We start from the raw sequence: 16,882 nt of genomic DNA on the forward strand, positions 1-16,882 counted from the left end.
TCCCGCCGTCCTCCAGCAGCCGGGGGGGCCGCTCACGCCCACCCCGAAGGTGCCCGGAGTCTTCAGGGACGTGTCCGAGGGGCCGGGAGCCGGAAGGGGGGCGGGAGCGGAGCGGGGCCGGCGGCGGGGTCAGAGCCGGGAGCAGGAGCCGGGAGCGGGGCGGAGCCGGAGGCGGGAGCGGGGCCCGGCCCCGCGGTGCCGGTGGCGCTGGGGCAGAGCCCGGGCCGGAGCAGTTCCGGGCCGGCCGCCTCGCCCCGCCTCGGGCACCGCCGGCGCGGGAGGGCCCAGCCCCGGCCGATGGTCCCCGTGGGCGGTCGCGGTGTTCGGCTGGTGCGTGCGGGGCCGGGCCGGCTGCTGCCGCCTGTGCGTCCGGCGCGGGCAGCCCCGAGGGCCGGGCAGGGCCGGGGCCGGAGCGCGGGCGGCGGTAACATCCCGCGCTCCGCAGCGGCTGGAGGAGCCGCGCCGGCGGGGCAGGGCCTCGTCCCTGGCTCCCGGCCCGCCTTCGGGCCCTCCTGAGGCCGGCGCTTTGTGCGGCGGCGGCAGGAGATGAACGTGAAGGCCTGCGAGGTGCGTGAGGACGACGAGGATGGTTGCGAAGAGGTTTCAGGGGGAAGGAGCCTCTCCCCGCCAGGCAGGTAGGAGCGCGGAGCGGACCGTGTTCGCTTAAAGCCGCGCCGGAGCACGGCGGGGGGGCGAGTGGTTGCCAGCAGCTGCGCGCAGGGTGCGTGAGCGAAGGGGTGTAGAGGGGAGCAGAGAGGCCTTGGGTGGTCTCTCCAGAGCCTCTGCCCGCCCCAGGCTGCACGGCCCTGGCCCGGCTCGCCCTGGCCCGGCTCGCCCTGGCCTCTTCCTCTGAGACTTCTCCAGGGGGAGTCAAAGGCAGATGTTTCTCCTCAGGATCACCACTAGATGGGCCCCACATCCTTGCTATCCCTGGTCAGGTTCTGCACAGGCAGCAGCAGAAATGCGGCTCCTGGCTTTCGCTAGGGTTTTGGAGGAGGACTGAGGTCTAAATGAGAAATGGGAACCTGCGTGGGCCTACCTCATATGGAGACAGGGCTGGAGCCCTCAGAGGAATGGTTTGATTCTTGATTCGCACAAAATGCGGCAGAGTGCTGTAGGAGGGGGCAGGTTACTCATTTAACCCCTCTACAGTTGAGGGCCCCCTCCTCCAAAGTGCATCAAAACTGGCTGAAGCAGCTGCAAGAGCTGCTCTCCCGGGCTGTCTCCCTGCTGTGGGCAGGTAGTGATCAGATCCCTCGGCACTGTGGCCCTCCTGGCCCTCGGCACAGCCTGCTGCAGAGCTGCAAAGCCACTTCCCTCTACAGTGGAGTGACCCTGCAAAGCAGTGGAGAGAAGGTGTGGAGCCAGGCAGTGTGCTGCAGTGGGCAGCAGCTCCCTGGGGTGTGTGGAGTTGGCTGGGGCACAGCTGGTCAGTCACATTAGATTAACATCTCTGTAGGACAGGGATGCCACTGCCATGGGCCATAACTGTAAGTAATAACATCACTGCAATTATTTTACGGACACAGTCCAGGAAAACCCCAAGAGCAACCCTTCCTGGTGCCTCAGTTTCCCCTGCTATGACAAGGTGCTGATAACCTGCCTCTCTCTCTGCCTGCTTTTCAGCTCTGGAGTTACCATAACTGTTCATATCATTTGTCAACTTGGGCTTCCCCAAGCCCAGCTGGACTTTCCAGGACACAACCCAGCCTAGGCTGTTGGGTTCCTGCATCCCCAGGCATCCTCCAGACCCTGCAAGCAGGACTGGGAGGTGAGGCTGAGCCAGAGGCTGTTTGAGCAACCAGTGCCAGCCAAGGGTTTCTTCTGCTCCTCCAGAAAAGCAAGCCAGAGCACTTTTTGGACTCACCATGATTCCCTGAAGCTCTGAGCTTGAAGTCAAAATCCCTGTCAGTGAGGTGGACCCATTCCCAGAGGCCCTACAGCCCCAGGATCAAAGGGCCCAGGGCTCAACTGAACAGTTTGCACCAAATGAAAGTGAAATCCTGCAGAGGGAGAGGTTAGTTGATCAGTTTGTGGGGTAGCCTTTGGGAACTGGCCAGAGTCAAATTCTCCATCTCGCTCTGAAAAATTTAGCAAATGGGGCTACAAGTATTGCCTGAGACAGCCCAGTTTGGGCAACGGAGGCCGGGAGAGCTGAGGAAGGACCTGACGTGGGACAAAGGCTCTTTTCTATCCGGGTGCCCATCTTCCCACTCCCAGCCCGGGTCAGTGGCATGCGAAGCACTCGCCTGCCTCCCAATGCACTGGGAAAGAAGCAACAGCTGCAGGGGCCCTTTTGCTGCCTCAGTAGCTGTGACAGCACCCGGGAGCCAGGCCGGGATCTAAATTTAAACTCATGCTTTGTGTGTTTGTACGTGCGAGTGCAGGCTCCAGTCTCCACTCCCCCACCACCTCCCGCGGTGTGCAGAGGAGACAGGCTCCTCAAGAAGGGAGACCCAGAGGAGCTCCAGCTGGCTGGGACCTGGGGAAGGGAACTCAACGGTGGGGCAGGAGGAGCAGAAACAGCTAGGGGAGAAACACCATGGAGCCGCCTTCTCCCCAGGATGACATGAAGAAGAGGCAACAGAAGGAGAAATCCAAGAAGCCAGTGCCACCAGTAGCACCCCGGCCAGCCAGGGCTCTGTTCTGCTTAACTCTGCAAAACCCACTGCGGAAGGCATGCATCAGCATCGTGGAGTGGAAGTATCCTTCTGCCTGCGTGGGCTTGGGAGCACCTGTGTGTGTGACTGTGAGCAGGGGGGCTGGGGAGGGGTGCTGGGGAGCAGGACCCCATGAGCTGCCAGCAGGAGAGCTGTCAACCCACTTTAAGCCTGCGCTGGTTGTCTCATCGAGTCTGTAAAAGGTAACAAGGCACTTGGGGAGCTCTGGTAGGATGCGTTGGCAAAGGCAATGGCTGTGCAGGCTGGGGTTGTGAATAGGCTTGTGGGGGGAGCTGGGGCTGGGAAGCGGGTCAGGCCATGGGGACCTTTGTAGGGTGGTGCAGGGACAGGCAGGGACAGCCTGGGTGGCAAGGGACTTGTGGGAGGGAACATGTTTTGTGCTGGGGAGAAAGAGGGGACGGCCTGCTGGGAGGGGAGAGGGTTTGATGTGTGAGGAGGGGGCACAGTGCCCATCCTGGGGTGGGGATGGGGCTAGGCAGAGGAGGAGGGCCAGGCTGGGGCAGCAGGAGCTGAGGATGGAGCTGGGGACAAAAGGCTGGCCCAGGGGAGAGGTTTGGAGGTGGGTAGCGAGACCATGGTGAGCTGCTTGGGATAGCTCTCTGTGAGTGTCACTGCTTGCCTCATCCTGCAGCTGCTCCCTGCCCTGCTGGGGGGGCTGACCGGCATCCACCAAATCCTTCCTGACACCACTGTCCTCTCAGCCCCCCTTTCCCATCCTTCCTTGGCACTGCTGTCACAGGTGAAAGCATTTGTGAGTGATACTGTTCAGAGGGACAGTATCTCTCTGTGCCTCTGTCTTAATTTAGGGATGAGTTTTGGGTGGTTACTCTTTGATTTGTCGTCTTTTCATTGGAGCCTTATAGCTCAGAAATGTCAAAATGTCATGTTTCTGCCACCCATCCAGGAACTATTTTAGGCCACTAGATACTGCTTTGTTCACCTGTATTTTAAAGAACAGAAGAGGATGGGAGATGGAACATTTCACTCTGGCTTCAGTGAAACATCTGGGCTCAAGCAAGAATGATGGAATTTGGGGATGTTTCCAGTAAATCCAGTTCTTCCACCCCAACTTTTCTCATTTCAGTTGCTGGACCTACCTGCATGTTCCTGGCCTTGGCAGGATCACCCCAGCCCTGGCCAGACTCTGCTCCTCCTGGAGATGGCTTGATGGCCTTAGACTGGCTGTGTTGCTGGACATGTGGGGACACCAAACCATCCCCTTCACTGCCAGAGATGCCAACTTGTTCAAAGCCCAGTGTGCCTGTTTGCAGGCAGTCCGGGCATGCTCACGCCTCTGGTGGTGCTGTGCTGGCCATGGATTTTGAATCCTTGTTGCTTTCCTACGAAGGAGCTCTCTGTGCTTTGAGGAGACGGAGCAGAGCTAAAATTGGGGAACACTCCATTTCTGCTTCTCTGGCCTGAGGCCTGGGTTGTTCTACAAGCACATGGAAGGGAACTGTGTCTGTGTCTTAAATAGGCACTGAGTATGGAAGAAACTTGTGCATACACCCTGGTGGCAGGGGAAAAGCTGGAAATAGGACTTACATCTTCCAACATGCTCAAACACATTCCTCCTCCCGGGCCAACACATGCCAGAGAGAGTGTGCAGCACAGCGGGGGGTCTTTTCCCACACTGGTGCCCTGGACAGGGTGTGTGGAGGGGGGAGGTGGGTTTCCCACCAGGAAGGTTGCAGGTGGTTCTGACTTGTGCAGGACGAATGATCCAGGGCATCAGGTTTCTCCAGCACCTCTCTTGTGCCTGGCTGTATTTATACCCAGATGCACCTGGCTGCCCTTGTTCAGGGATCAGTGTTTGCAAGGCCTGACAGGGTCGTTCCAGATCCTGCGGGTTGTTATGGTCTTCAGGGCCAGGCAGTCTGCCAAGGACAGATTAGCTGTGACCATTTTCTGTGGGGATACCTGTGATCTGGGTTCAGTATGGCAGTACAGTTCTTTGGGCCCATCTCTGCTGTACAGCTTCTGCTGTCAGAGCTGGGCAAAGCTGAGCCACAGGCGTGAGACAGGGTCTTTTCCCTGCAGCTGGAGAGTGGGGAGTATCCCCACACTCAGCCTAGGGTGGGTGAAAGTCAGGCTGGCTTGAGACAGAGGAGTTTTTATGCTGAAATTTGCTCACATCTCAAAACCCAAGTTTGTTAGCACAAGGAAATCTGGGTGCTCTGCCAATTGCTGGATCTTGTGTGCTTGACAGCTAGCCTAGCATGTTGATGGTTGCTGGGACATGTCTAGTTTTGTGGTTTCACACTGGTGTTCCAGGTTGTTTTGCAGCCAGGAGGACTTCAAGGCAGATGGGTGCAGAGTCTGGGGACCCTGGGGAGCCACAGAACTGTAAGGCACTAAGGGCTTAATTCCTGTTGCAAGGCAGATGTTGGGACCCTTGGGTGCTGTGTGGCAGGAGGCTGCTGGAGAGAAATTTCAGGACAGGGAGATAGTGATGTTGAGGTTCTGGCTAAGTGGCAAGAGACAGAGGCACCATGCCCAGTGAGACTACATGCCTCTTTTTTTTTTGGTTCAACCTGTGCCACTGCATTTCTACCTAATAACAGTGCCAGATTGCAAGCAGCAAGCTGATTCCAGCTCTGGTTACAAGATAGGTCACCCTTCGAGGAGGGCTGCTCATCTCACCCTGTTGGGAAGCCTCTAACCCCTGGGCTCTGCCCCATTACCTGGAACACAGAGGCAAACAGCTTTTCCAGCTGACTTTACGTTTTAAAGTGTCATCAAGTTGATGGATAGAAGGGTCCAGAAAAAGCAAAATAACCTGTGATGAGCATAGGACATGACTGACAGCACTCAGCCAGCTCAGCAGGCCAGTATGGAGAATGTGCCCTCGGTGCCCCTTGCCGTGTTGTGCTGGATTGGACAGTGGTATTGGCCACTGCAGCCCAAGGCAGGCTTTAGCATAATTATCTGGAAAGCAGAGCTAATTAGTTGATTAACCCTGGTGTAAGGAAGCATCAGGATGGCTGCAGGGTCTCTCTCCTGGAGTGCTGAGTTTTGAGGCCTGTGCTGGGCTCTGCAGTGCCATCGGTCTGTATGGCTGAGCTTGTAGGTGTTCCCAGAGAGCCTGTTCCTGGGTGCTGTTCTCCTTTGGATGGTCTACGCCAAATGAGATGGGGATGCTGGAAAATCCTGTCTTGTACTGGAACCTCTGTACCCGCTAGATGAGATTTTCCAGTTTGCCCGTGATGTTAGCTGCATGTGGGGGTGGGGATGAGAGATCTCAAAACAGTTCACCGGGGTGGCCATGAGTGTGGATGTTGCTGGTAGGACAATGGAGAGGAGAAGTGGCTGGAGGGGAATGTGATGGTTTATGTCACTATTTGTTGATTTACACTGTAGGTGGATCTGGCCCAGTGGGCAGCCGGAGCAACATTTTAGTTTCTTCCATCTGCTTTTAGTTTCAGTGGCTTCCAGGGGTACAGCCAAGGCAAGTGGATCAGGGGCAAATGAGATGTACCCATCAAGGAACATTGGCCAGGAAACTTGGAGATGAGCATTGTGACCAAAAATGTTTCTTGGAGGTTTTTGCATCATGCTGTATCCAGCTGTCTTCTGGCATCACTAGGCCACTAGTGGCCTTTGCTTTTAGGTATGAGCATAGCTGGGTGGTGTGTGGCCAGGCACAAGCACTTCAGAGCTGCAGCATGGGCCTGGATGTGACCAGCGTAGGGGAAGTAAAAGATGATGTCTGTCTTCTTCTGACCTACTGTGCTGATGTCTGCTGTACTCCCAGGGTACTACTATAGGGTGGCAGATTTGGACCATGCTGGGAGGAAGAGAAAGTGAGGTCCCTGGGGTGAGAGCCTGACAAGGTCCTAGAGCCAGAGACTGAGCTGTTTGGGGGCTTCAGGGACATGATTGCTGAAGCTTGACCATGAAGTTTCATTGGCCCAACAGAGCAGTGACAGTAGCAGGAGCCTGGGAGTGACCAGGTGTCCATCCTAGGGCCTTCAGAAGGAAATAGCAAGTTACCCCATTTGTTCAGAGATGTCACAGGGCCCAAACAACACAATTTCACCTTCTAAGGAATGGGACAAAGTTCAGGCTGAGCGCTCTGGTTGCTCCTAGCCCTTGGCACTCCTGGAGATAGTCACAGGAGCCCTGCCTGCACTGGGGCACTGAGGCTGTAGGACACCTTGGGGACATTAGCAACTGGATATTCTGCTAGAGGAGACCCTGGCTGAGCTGTCTTGCCCCTATATACCTTCTAGTCAGGGAGACGTGGCCCACCTGAGATCTGTTGCTCAACAGTGTCTCCCTCATGGATGCTGAGTACAGAGGGAGCTGGCACCAGCATCCTCCAAAGGGTGATGCTTTGGGTAAATGCCTACATTATGCAAGAGGGTCCTGACCCTTCAGGATGATTCACTGAAGGATGAGGAGGGGGAAACTATCACCTCTCCCATCCGTATGTTATTCCTCCAGTGCAGCTTTTTACTTCATGCCTCCTCCCCATAAATCCTCTGCCAAAGCTGTCCCTCTCCAGCAGCCGTGTGCTGAGTGACCAGGCCTTGTGGCTCATCCCGGCCCATTCCCTCCCTCCCTGGGGACCCAAGAAATGGGCAGCAACTGAGGATGTGCAGAGAGTGAAGTCTGACTGCTCTCTCTGGTGCTCTGCCCCAGTGGCAGATTGTTTCTCCGTTCCCCACACATACCCAGGGGGGTCAGGGACAGGGCTGTACCTGCTTTTTTGTTCTTGTCTCTACACCTTAACGCTTCCCCTTAGACCCTTCGAGATCATCATCCTCCTGACCATCTTTGCCAACTGTGTTGCACTGGCCATATACCTGCCGATGCCTGAGGACGACACCAATGTCGCCAACTCCAGCCTGGTAAGGCTCAGCCCTCCTCGTGCCCTCCTGGACAGCCAGGCGCTCGCCTGCGAGGGCTCTGCAGAACTGCCGCTCAGCGCAGCGGGGTGCAAGATGGTGTTAACTGTAGTGGGGGCATCTTGTCTGCTGCTGACCTGTGGGGCGCAGCTGGGTGTCATCGGTCCAGTGAGAGATGCTGCGAAGTCAGAGGGAGGCAAAGTGGTGGAGAAACTGTGGCAAAATGAGTTTTCAGAGGGGCTGAAAGCAACCCTAGGTTGAGCTCAAAGGCAGTAGATTGGTGTGTGAAGTACACAGGAAGGAAGAACTGATGCAAAAAAATTAATTAATTCCCTCAAATTTTATCATCACACTTCCAAAAGAAAACATCCTGTTCCAGAAAGGCTGAAATGTTTTGTTTCAGCATTTTTGGAATAAAATTTTCTGACCTTTCATTTCAAAACTATTTTAATTTTGCTACTTTTTATTTAAGAGGGAAAAAACCCATTTCTGTTAAGCAGAGAGGTTGCTCCTTTCCAATCAGTTATTTCTTTTTTCCCCAGTCACTCCATTTTGCCTGGAACAAGATGTTTTGATGTGATCCAGATCAATAGTTTGCACTATTTTTAGTTTGCCACCTCTTTCTCCTCTTCAGATCCCCACTGTGGTTCAATCCACATTGATTTCCATTGAGAGTTTGAGTTTGGTGACTCAATCAAAGCATCTGTATACACCCTTTTGTAATTAAATGTTCTTGTCTGCTAATTTCAGGACTGCTCTGTGTTGGGATGTTGTGTGCAGGTATTGCTGGCAATTTGTGACTTAAAAAAGCACCTGTCTGGTGCTTTGCCTGTTCCGTAGAGTCTCTGCAGGGAATAATACTAAAGCAGTCAAAGAATCTGAGATACAAAATACAAAGTAAGGTTTTACTTTTGCAGTTTTTAGTTCTTTGAACTGCTTTTGTCTTTTTCCCTCTCAACGAGCTTTTAGTGGCAGTGAGTGACATTTACTTCTAATTTCCTTGGAAAAAGGGGTCACTTGACAGTGTGTTATTACGTCTTTTAAAAATAAAACCGTGAAAGGCCCACAGAGGTGGGGAATTAAAAATACCCACAGAGTTAATTCCTGAGGTGTTCATTCAGCCTCCCTGTGCAGTGTCTGACCAGCTTCTTTACACTTGTGAGCTTGGTGCAGAGTTAAGCTCTGGACACTGGTTTTGGTTTGTTCCCTGCCCAAGGGGGCATAAGGGGATTTGAAAGTTGCAGTTACCACAGCTGAGAGATTAAAGAAACAAAGCAAAACTGGAGCGGGTTAAGGCACAGTGAGGATGGGGGCTTCCTGCTGGGAGGGGGGTTTGGATTTGGCTGCGGCCAGATTGTCTGTGAGGGTAGAACTGGAGAAAGCCCAGCAGTGTATGGCGCTGTGCTGTGATGGGGCAGCAACCCGCCCCCAAGTGCTCCTGCTCCCTCCTCGACAGGGCCTGGTGCTGCCCAAGAAGGACCAACAGCCTCTCCCATTAATGGGGGGCAGGCAGGTGTGTACTGAGTAATGTCATGTATAAATGAAATTTCATCTATTTGTATTTATTGTATATTAGACTATTTATGCTAAATCCTATTGGGGGATTTTTCAGCCTGTTGCCATGCCAACAGCCCTCTGTACCAGGAGCATGACAGCCCCAGGCTTCTGTTCTTTCATCCCTGCTCTTCATGCCCCTTTGTCATCATGTTCTGGTGGCTTTGTAGGAGCAATCCCAGCTAAGAGCTGAGCCAGACCTTCGTCACCTCAGCTATCAGGCTGTGCTCTGCACGGGGCGTGCAGGTAGTGCAACAAAGGCCTGTTGGAGGAGTTTCTTCCTGCAGCTGAGAGATGCTGCAATGCCCCTAATCTCCCCCTGTCACTTTTTAAATTGCCTCTGTTCGTTGCCTAATCCTCTCTGGAGAGGATTGAATTTGTTTAAATCGTTGAGGAGGCAAAAATATGTGAGGGGAAACTGAATCAGAGCAGTGGGGACATTGTCCCATGTTATCTGCGGAGGCAGGGCCGAGGCTCAGTCTCACCAGAGCTTGCTGCTGATGGGTGTGCAGGAGCCTGTCCAGCCCAAGCCTCCTTCAGAGAAGCCTCCTGCATCCCAGGCACTTAATGCAGTGAAAGCCAGGCTGCTCTAAAGCTGAGGGTCTCCAGCAAGGAGAATCTCGGGAAGGGAGGTTCTCCTGGGAGACTTCTTGCTGCCACTTTCTTTCCTCAAGGTTGGAAAACCTAGTGAGCAGCCACGCTTGTGACTGTCTTCCCTGGATCACCCAGGGAAGATCTGCACACAGAGTTTACACTAGATTTAGAATTAGTCTCATGAAAACCTTGTTAACTAGAACTCATTTTGGGCTATGAAAAATCTATATTTAATAACCTGCAAATCTTTTATGAATCCATTTCACCTTATCCTGGAAGAAATACCGTTGTTTAATTTCAACATATTTAATTATTATTCTTTTTAGATTAGATTTCTTCTAGTCTGGAAGATATTTTTTTGGTAATACTGTTTTTGTCTAATTTTGTCTAGTTCTAATGAAATCAAAATATTTTCTTTGACCTTGATGAAATGATTTAGACTTTTCAACTTGATCAAAAATATACAACATTTATTTGACTTGAGTTTCCAAAATTGTCAGTGAGCTCCAAATTACACTGTTTGTCTTTCACTGGAAGTCTTGCTTCAGGAGCAAGAAAGTTCAGAAAGAAAGTATTTAGCAAGGCAGGTTATTCAAGGGGATTCACCCAAGAAAATACAGATGTCTGCATGTGAGCTGGCTGCCTGGACTTCGTTTATGGTCAATGGAAAAATAAGGGCAAATTTAGAGTAGAGTTTGTCTCCTAGGGCAGTTGGTCTCCTCCTGCAGTTCTGGTGGGTGGTGTTTGACATGCTGCACACGCTAAAGTACCTATTTTTCCCCCACTAATGGGACCCAAGGGTGACTGCTTAGAGGAAGGCCACCCTTTCAGAGCATCCAAGAGCAGCTGGGCTGACTCCCATGTGCTTTGTAAGAGTATTGGGTAGAACATGAGGCCTGGTGGGTTGGGGACAGAGCTGAAGCTCAAGATATGCAAAAGACACTCTTAGTAACACAGGTAATGGCCTATGTGTGGGCACTCTGTTAGTATCGCAGATAACAGCTTTGTGTTTAGGTAGAACAGGGGTTTAATATAAAGGAGCATGCTTCTGAAAATCCAACCATTTTGGGTGTATCTCAGCCACAGGGGTCAGGGGACCCTTGTGTTTTAAAGCCTGAACATGGCCCCAGACACAGTTCAGTTACAGGAATATTGGCATCTGATGCTGTTGCAGGTGTTCTACACCTCCATCTGCTGCTCTGGAGGGATGTGACTTGCTTGTGGGTCCTGTGTAACATCTGCCACCCCAGGACTGTTTCCTGTAGCCAGGGGTATCTCCAGTGGCACTGAAAACAGCTGTTTGGGCAGCTGACTCTGTGTAGCAGTCCTGGAGCAGAAATTGCTGGTTCAGGGCTGGTTTTGAAGAGCAAGTACCTGCTGTTGGGTGTCTGTCTCATGAGGCTGGCATGGGTTGCTGCTCACTGCAGGACAGTCCTGATTACATGTGGCTTTCGTAGAGCTAGATCACCCTTGATCATCCTCTAATAGCTGTGAGAATAGACCACACAGCTGCACATCTCCATGCACAGACTCAGTACATGGGACTTCAGAAACTACTGTTGCTCTTGCACCCAGCAGCTTGAGCGATGCCCATAAAGATGGAGCTGTACGAGGTTCCCCTGCCTCAGTCTTCCCCTTTGTTCTGGGCTGGGACCGCTGTCAAGGGCTGGCACCCCGCCCAGCTTGTGGCTTAGCAAACCCAGCAGCCTCCCTGGCTCCACCTGGGGGTTTGGGTAGGCAGCTGAGTCAGGCCCCCTGATCTCTCTGCTGCTGTCCCTTCCTGCCCTTACTTACAGGTGCTTGGCCACCCTGGGAGCCTTTTCATATACAACCCCACCATCACGAGGTTGCACTCTTTAAGGCTCCCTTCCCCTGTGGACAGAGCTGGTGAGAGGATTTCACCTCCCCTTTGCACGAATCCCAGCTGTGACTTTTGCTGCCTGTTGCTGGTGCACAGCTCTCACCCTCCAGTTGGGCCAGCAGAGCTGACCACTTGTTCTGAATGTCAGTAAAAATACAGCAGTTTCCCAAGCCTGCTCCATCAAGGAGGATGCCCCATAGTCCCAAGCTCCACAGCAAGGCTTCTTCTGAAGGGACCTTGTTGACTGTCTGCTCCCAGCCCTGGAGGAGGGTGGGTCAGCTGCAGCTCTTCTGGGTTTCTCTTCCTGTAGCTGGGCTCTCCACACCCTGGGGCTGACAGGTGTCAGCTGTACTGTGTCCATATCATTTTCCTGTCCGTGGTTTTTCTGGCTGAGGTAGTAGCACTCAGCAAAGCCTTTTCAAACCAAGCAGTCCAGGGATAACCCTCAAGAATGCCACCAAGGTGTCCCACAGACACCTGACCAGGTGTGAGACAGCTGGTGTGACAGAGAAGGGACATGGAGCAATGAGGAGCTGTGGACAGTGAGTGAGACACAATGGGAACAACTTGTCGTAGGGCCTGGCCTCTCTGTGCTTGCATAGCTGCTGGAGAGTTTTACTGCTTTTTTGGTTCCTGCCTCTGCAGCCCTGGGGTTTGTCGGTGACTTGTTTATGGGAAAGGAGGAACTGTGGCTGGGGGATATGGCAGGAAAAGCATCACAAAGCAGCTGAGGGTGGAGGAACCTCTGAAGATCGAGTCCAAACACATGCTCTAAAAATTTTATGCAAACAGTTCAAAAACTCCCCCAAATTCTTTCCTGCATGTCTCTCCATCCCAAGCTCTCCCCCTGCTATGACAGGCTGCTGTGAGAAGCAGAGATGTTTCTATCCATGTCTTTTCCTGGCCATGGTTCAGAGCAGCCCTGAGGAGCCTGCCTGCCTTCCCATGTGCCCTTCCCATGCCAGGTACCAGGGTTTCCCACCACGGACTCAAAGGAGCCTTGCTCCAGCCCTCATTTTTATCTTGGTTTCCAAAGGAAGGGGAGCCTGCGAGATTACTGTAACATTCGTTATCTGTCCTGTCCGTTTCTCCCTGTCTCATCTGCATTCAGGGGAAGGGGAGAAAGACACAGAGCTACTCGTTTTGCAAAGCATGGTTGTTACAAGCCTCTGGAGAACACCCTTATGAGTGATTTATGTTTAAAAAGCCCTTACAAAAGATTTCAGTAGCACATCTACTTGCCCTGCATGTCTGGGTGCAGACCAGACATGCATTCTGGGTGCCCCATTGGTGCACATACAAAACCCATTTTTACTGAGGAAGATGGTCAGACACTGGCATGGGTTGCCCAGGGAGATTGTGGAGTCTGTGGAGATATTCAAAACCTGTGTGGACAAATTTCTGAGCAAGCCATTATAAGCTGACCCTTCTTTGAGCAGTGAGGGCTTGGACTAGGTGGTCTCCAGAGATCCCTGCGAGCCTCAGACCTCCTATGACCCGTGACACTGCCTCAGCCATGGCAAGGGCCACCTCTCAGCCTAGCAGTGAAGGGTGGTGGGAGACAGCGGAGGTGATGGGCGTGGAGCTGCAGGGGAAAGGGGAGCAGGGCCTGACTGTGACTGAGGGGCTCTAGGAGAGGTGCAGGGGCTGATGGTGCAGGAGCAGAAACAAATGGCACGGAGGAGGGCAGGAGACTGGGGACAGTTTGGAGGGGTCAGGGAGGAGTGTGAGTGCTGCTGCACATGGATGTCTTCTGCTGGGAAGCAGGGGTAGCTCTCTGGTTGTGCTTTGGTCACACTGTCCCCTCACCATGTATCCCCAACTTTGTCCAGCTGGGAGACTATCCAATCCCCGTTCCCCCTGTTCCCTGGGACACAGAGCTGGCACTCATTCTGGAGAGCCCTGCGTGGCCACAGGGGCTGGGAACTGACATTGCTGAGCAGGCTGGAGCTGTGTCATGTTGCATTGCATTAGCGTGGTGCACACTGTTATTCCTGCTGCTCTGGGGCTCATTCAGCACCCGCAGGTCAGGTTACTGTGTCCCCTAACATGGTTGAAGCATGTATGGGTGTAGCAGCCCGGTGTTACAAAGACCTGCCTCTTGTTGTAGTGGCTTTTTGAAGGCTGTGATCTTCATACACCCAGTCCCAGCTCTGCCATCATGGGTTGCCAGCTCTGAATTCTGGGGGTGATGAGGTGACGGTGGGTTGCAGTGGCATAGAGTGGGTACTCAGCTGCTAGAAGCTGGCCAGGGCTTCAGTGAAGCCAGTGGAGTTGTGCCTGTACATGGTGTGTGCCTGGCTCACAGGGTCTGCCATGGCCCTGGCACAGGGTGGCTGCTTGGGTCATGAGTTCAGTCTCTGCTGACCTGCAGCGTGGGCAGCACCAGAGCTGGGGGAAGTCTGTGACTGTTTTCTTCTCAAATCAGGCTGGGCACATGAAGTAGGTTCTGCACCAGGTGCAGGACATGCCGTGTTTGACCTGTCTGCCAGGACAAAATACCACTTAGCTTCCTGCGGCTGGTACCTGGAGGTGGCAGTAAGTTTGCCCTGGCTCAAGACTTTGCTTTGTAGCTACATTACCAGTATGTTTCCTGCAGCTGCACCTACCACTTGGACAATCCAGAGAGGGTTTGCCATGACCTGCCCCACTGAAAGCCCACTGACAGCAGCACTTGATAGATGTCTTCATAGTCAGGGGACTGTCTTCTCTTGCTCCACAAACATCAACACTTGCCCACAGTTTACAGCCAGATTGGCTGGGGGAACTGGACCCACAGCTGTAGGACAGGTGATGGGGGATCCCTGTAGCCAATACTGCTGGATCACTGCCCAGAGCCTTCATACTGGCCATGCCAAGACTTTTCCTTGTGCTAGAGGGGTTATACCAGCAGGACAGATCAGGGTGATCCAGCTCCGTGTATGCTGGGTCTGCAAAGCACAACAGTGAGCTGGTATTGCAAGGAAATTTGCAATTACTGCCTCTCCCAGGATGGAGGGAATGTAACCAGGTTACAGGGGGCTGCCTGCTGGCCCTCACTCTGCCCAGGTTTGAACCTTGCAGCTCACTGGCTGTATGTACATGGTGGGCAAACACCGTTGGAGCTGGCCAGAGCACCATTCATGTCCTTTGGGCTTCTCAAAGGGACCTTCAAGGAGTAGTAAGTCACCTTATGATTCTGGGCAGGGGATTTTTAGAGGAAGATCCCTGCTAGTCAGAGACCCTGATTCTGTCCTCCTGGATGAAGTGCGTTAAGGAATTAACTTTTGCAGTGCTGGGGCCTGACACTCACCGCCTGGGTCTTGGCATCTGCAGGGCTGCTGTAGCTTGCAGTGGACCCCCCCATTTCTCCTCCATTTTCAGTAGGGTTGATGCCCCACCACACCACTGGCTGCTGGTGCAGCTCTGCAGTCCCTCTGTACCTGAAATGATCCTCACGATATCATTTTATATGTCTGGGATTGCCAGGACAGACTTTTGGGACAGACTAGAGGTTATCTGTCACTGATAAGGGGGAGAGGTGAGCGGTGTTGAGTTGCCTTAGCTAAAACCTTGAAGACGGAGCCCTGCTAACACCAAAAATCACAATGCTTACGTCTTTACTCTTACCATTGCTGCCCTCAGGTCCAGCAAGGAACTGGCACTTCTATGGGTCATACAGGGACACTTGGTGTGGCCACTGCTTTTGGACATGGTAATTGAGCAAGCAGTGCTGCTATTTGAGTCCTCACCCTGGTTTCTTAAACAGACATCATTTTCTATTTGGCAAGGCAGAGGGACTGTGGAAGGAAGATGTGCTCACAGCGCTGCAGCCTTCCACAGTGAAGACCTGCTCCCAGTTTGGTCTGCCTTTCTGGGTGCAATTCACTGCAGAGCCTGAGCAGGGATACTCCTTGCCCTTCGCAGGGTGCAGATGGAGGAGAGGGGCCATGGAAAACCAGAACTATAAATAGCCCCATCCATCTGGCTGCTTTGGAGGGATTTTAATCCCAGTCTGGAAAGGGCCGTCAGCAGCAAGGGCAGTGATCGTAGTGACAGGCAGAACCAGGTGAGCACAGGCAGCTCTTGGCTGCGTTCCAGGGAAAGATGAGTTATTCTGGGCCCTGTGGCTGCAGGGCTGTGCCGAGCCCCTACAGTGGGGTGCCAGGTCCCACCTAGAAGTGGGTGCAATGCCTCTGCCCAGCAGAGACCTCAGACCAGTTTCTAGCAGCTGTTTGCCAGGCAGACATCTGGCATTAGGCAGGAGCTCTTGAGCCCAAGGCCTCACTTCCATGGGAGCACAGGGCTCAAGGGAAGCCATAATGCAGCTGCTTGTCCTGTGGTGACTGTGTTGTGTCTCCAGGACAGACTCAGCAAGCCCTCAGCTGAGGAGGAGAAGAAGGTGTCTGTGCTGCCTGTGGAAGGGTGAGGCAGCAGGGAGGAGAACCAGAGATGTGCAGTGCCCTGGGCCAGGCACCTTTGGGTGCTGGGTTGACAAGTGGTGGCTTCGCCAGTGTAGTTTGTAAGAACACCCGTAGTCCAGGGGCATGGTCCTGGCAGCGTGCTGTTGAAGGGATGCAGAGGATCATGTTTCAAGCCAGAGAGATGCCTGGTGTGTGGGGGGTCACAGATGGGTTGACAGCGGGGGCTGATCCAGAGGTGCCAGGGGCCACCCTGCATGGTGGTGATGCCAAGGGAGGTGACAGTCTGCTCTAATGGCCTATCGTCTCCTGCTTGCCTTCCTAATCCCCAGGAGAAGATCGAATACGCCTTCCTCATCTTCTTTGCCATTGAGGCGATGCTCAAGATAATTGCCTACGGGTTCCTTTTCCATACGGATGCCTATCTCCGAAACGGCTGGAATGTGCTCGACTTCTCCATCGTGTCTTTAGGGTAATGCAAGGAGGGAAAGCTGCTGGTGCTCAGCTTGTGCCAGGCCTGGTCCGTAGCTAGTCAGCAACATTGATTTTTCTAGTGACTGCAGTGGGTTTGGGGGCAACTTGTAAACTCAGTTCATGGCCTTCTCCCATGCGCCCCTTTTCCATGCCCTGACATCCCCAGGGATCCTCTCTAACTCCTGTTTCTTTCTTCCTGTCTGACTCCTTAATACCTTTTAGGTCTCCTTTCCCTGGAGAATGGGAATGTCATGGGCTCCTCTGGGGTTTGGCACACAGGGAGAGGGTCCACTGGGCACCAGAGCATGGGAGGACCCTGACTGCTCAGCAGTGGAGGTGGCACCCAGCAGAGCGGTGCTTGGCCACAAGTGCACCCAGGAGTTGAACAGCCAAGAGCTGTTCCCTGGGTCAGGCTGACCACGGCTGGCAGAGTCCTGTCCCGTGCTTCCCTGCCCACAGAGCTCTGAA

General features: G+C 53.4%; 1 protein-coding gene across 2 annotated transcripts in view; it reads left to right on the forward strand.

The window, feature by feature from the left end:
- Positions 1–290: 290 nt before the first annotated feature.
- Positions 291–16,882, forward strand: part of CACNA1S (calcium voltage-gated channel subunit alpha1 S) — a 50,612-nt gene continuing 34,020 nt past the window's right edge. For both annotated transcript variants that reach the window (XM_074925726.1, XM_074925727.1), the window contains exons 1-4: positions 291–635; positions 2,388–2,703; positions 7,429–7,534; positions 16,273–16,412. In XM_074925726.1, the coding sequence (XP_074781827.1) occupies positions 2,543–2,703; positions 7,429–7,534; positions 16,273–16,412 (407 nt within the window). In that variant the 5' untranslated portion in view covers positions 291–635; positions 2,388–2,542. The remainder of the gene's footprint in view (positions 636–2,387; positions 2,704–7,428; positions 7,535–16,272; positions 16,413–16,882) is intronic.

This window comes from Athene noctua, chromosome 23 (genome assembly GCF_965140245.1).
Source record: "Athene noctua chromosome 23, bAthNoc1.hap1.1, whole genome shotgun sequence".
In the NCBI taxonomy this organism is placed as follows: domain Eukaryota; kingdom Metazoa; phylum Chordata; class Aves; order Strigiformes; family Strigidae; genus Athene; species Athene noctua.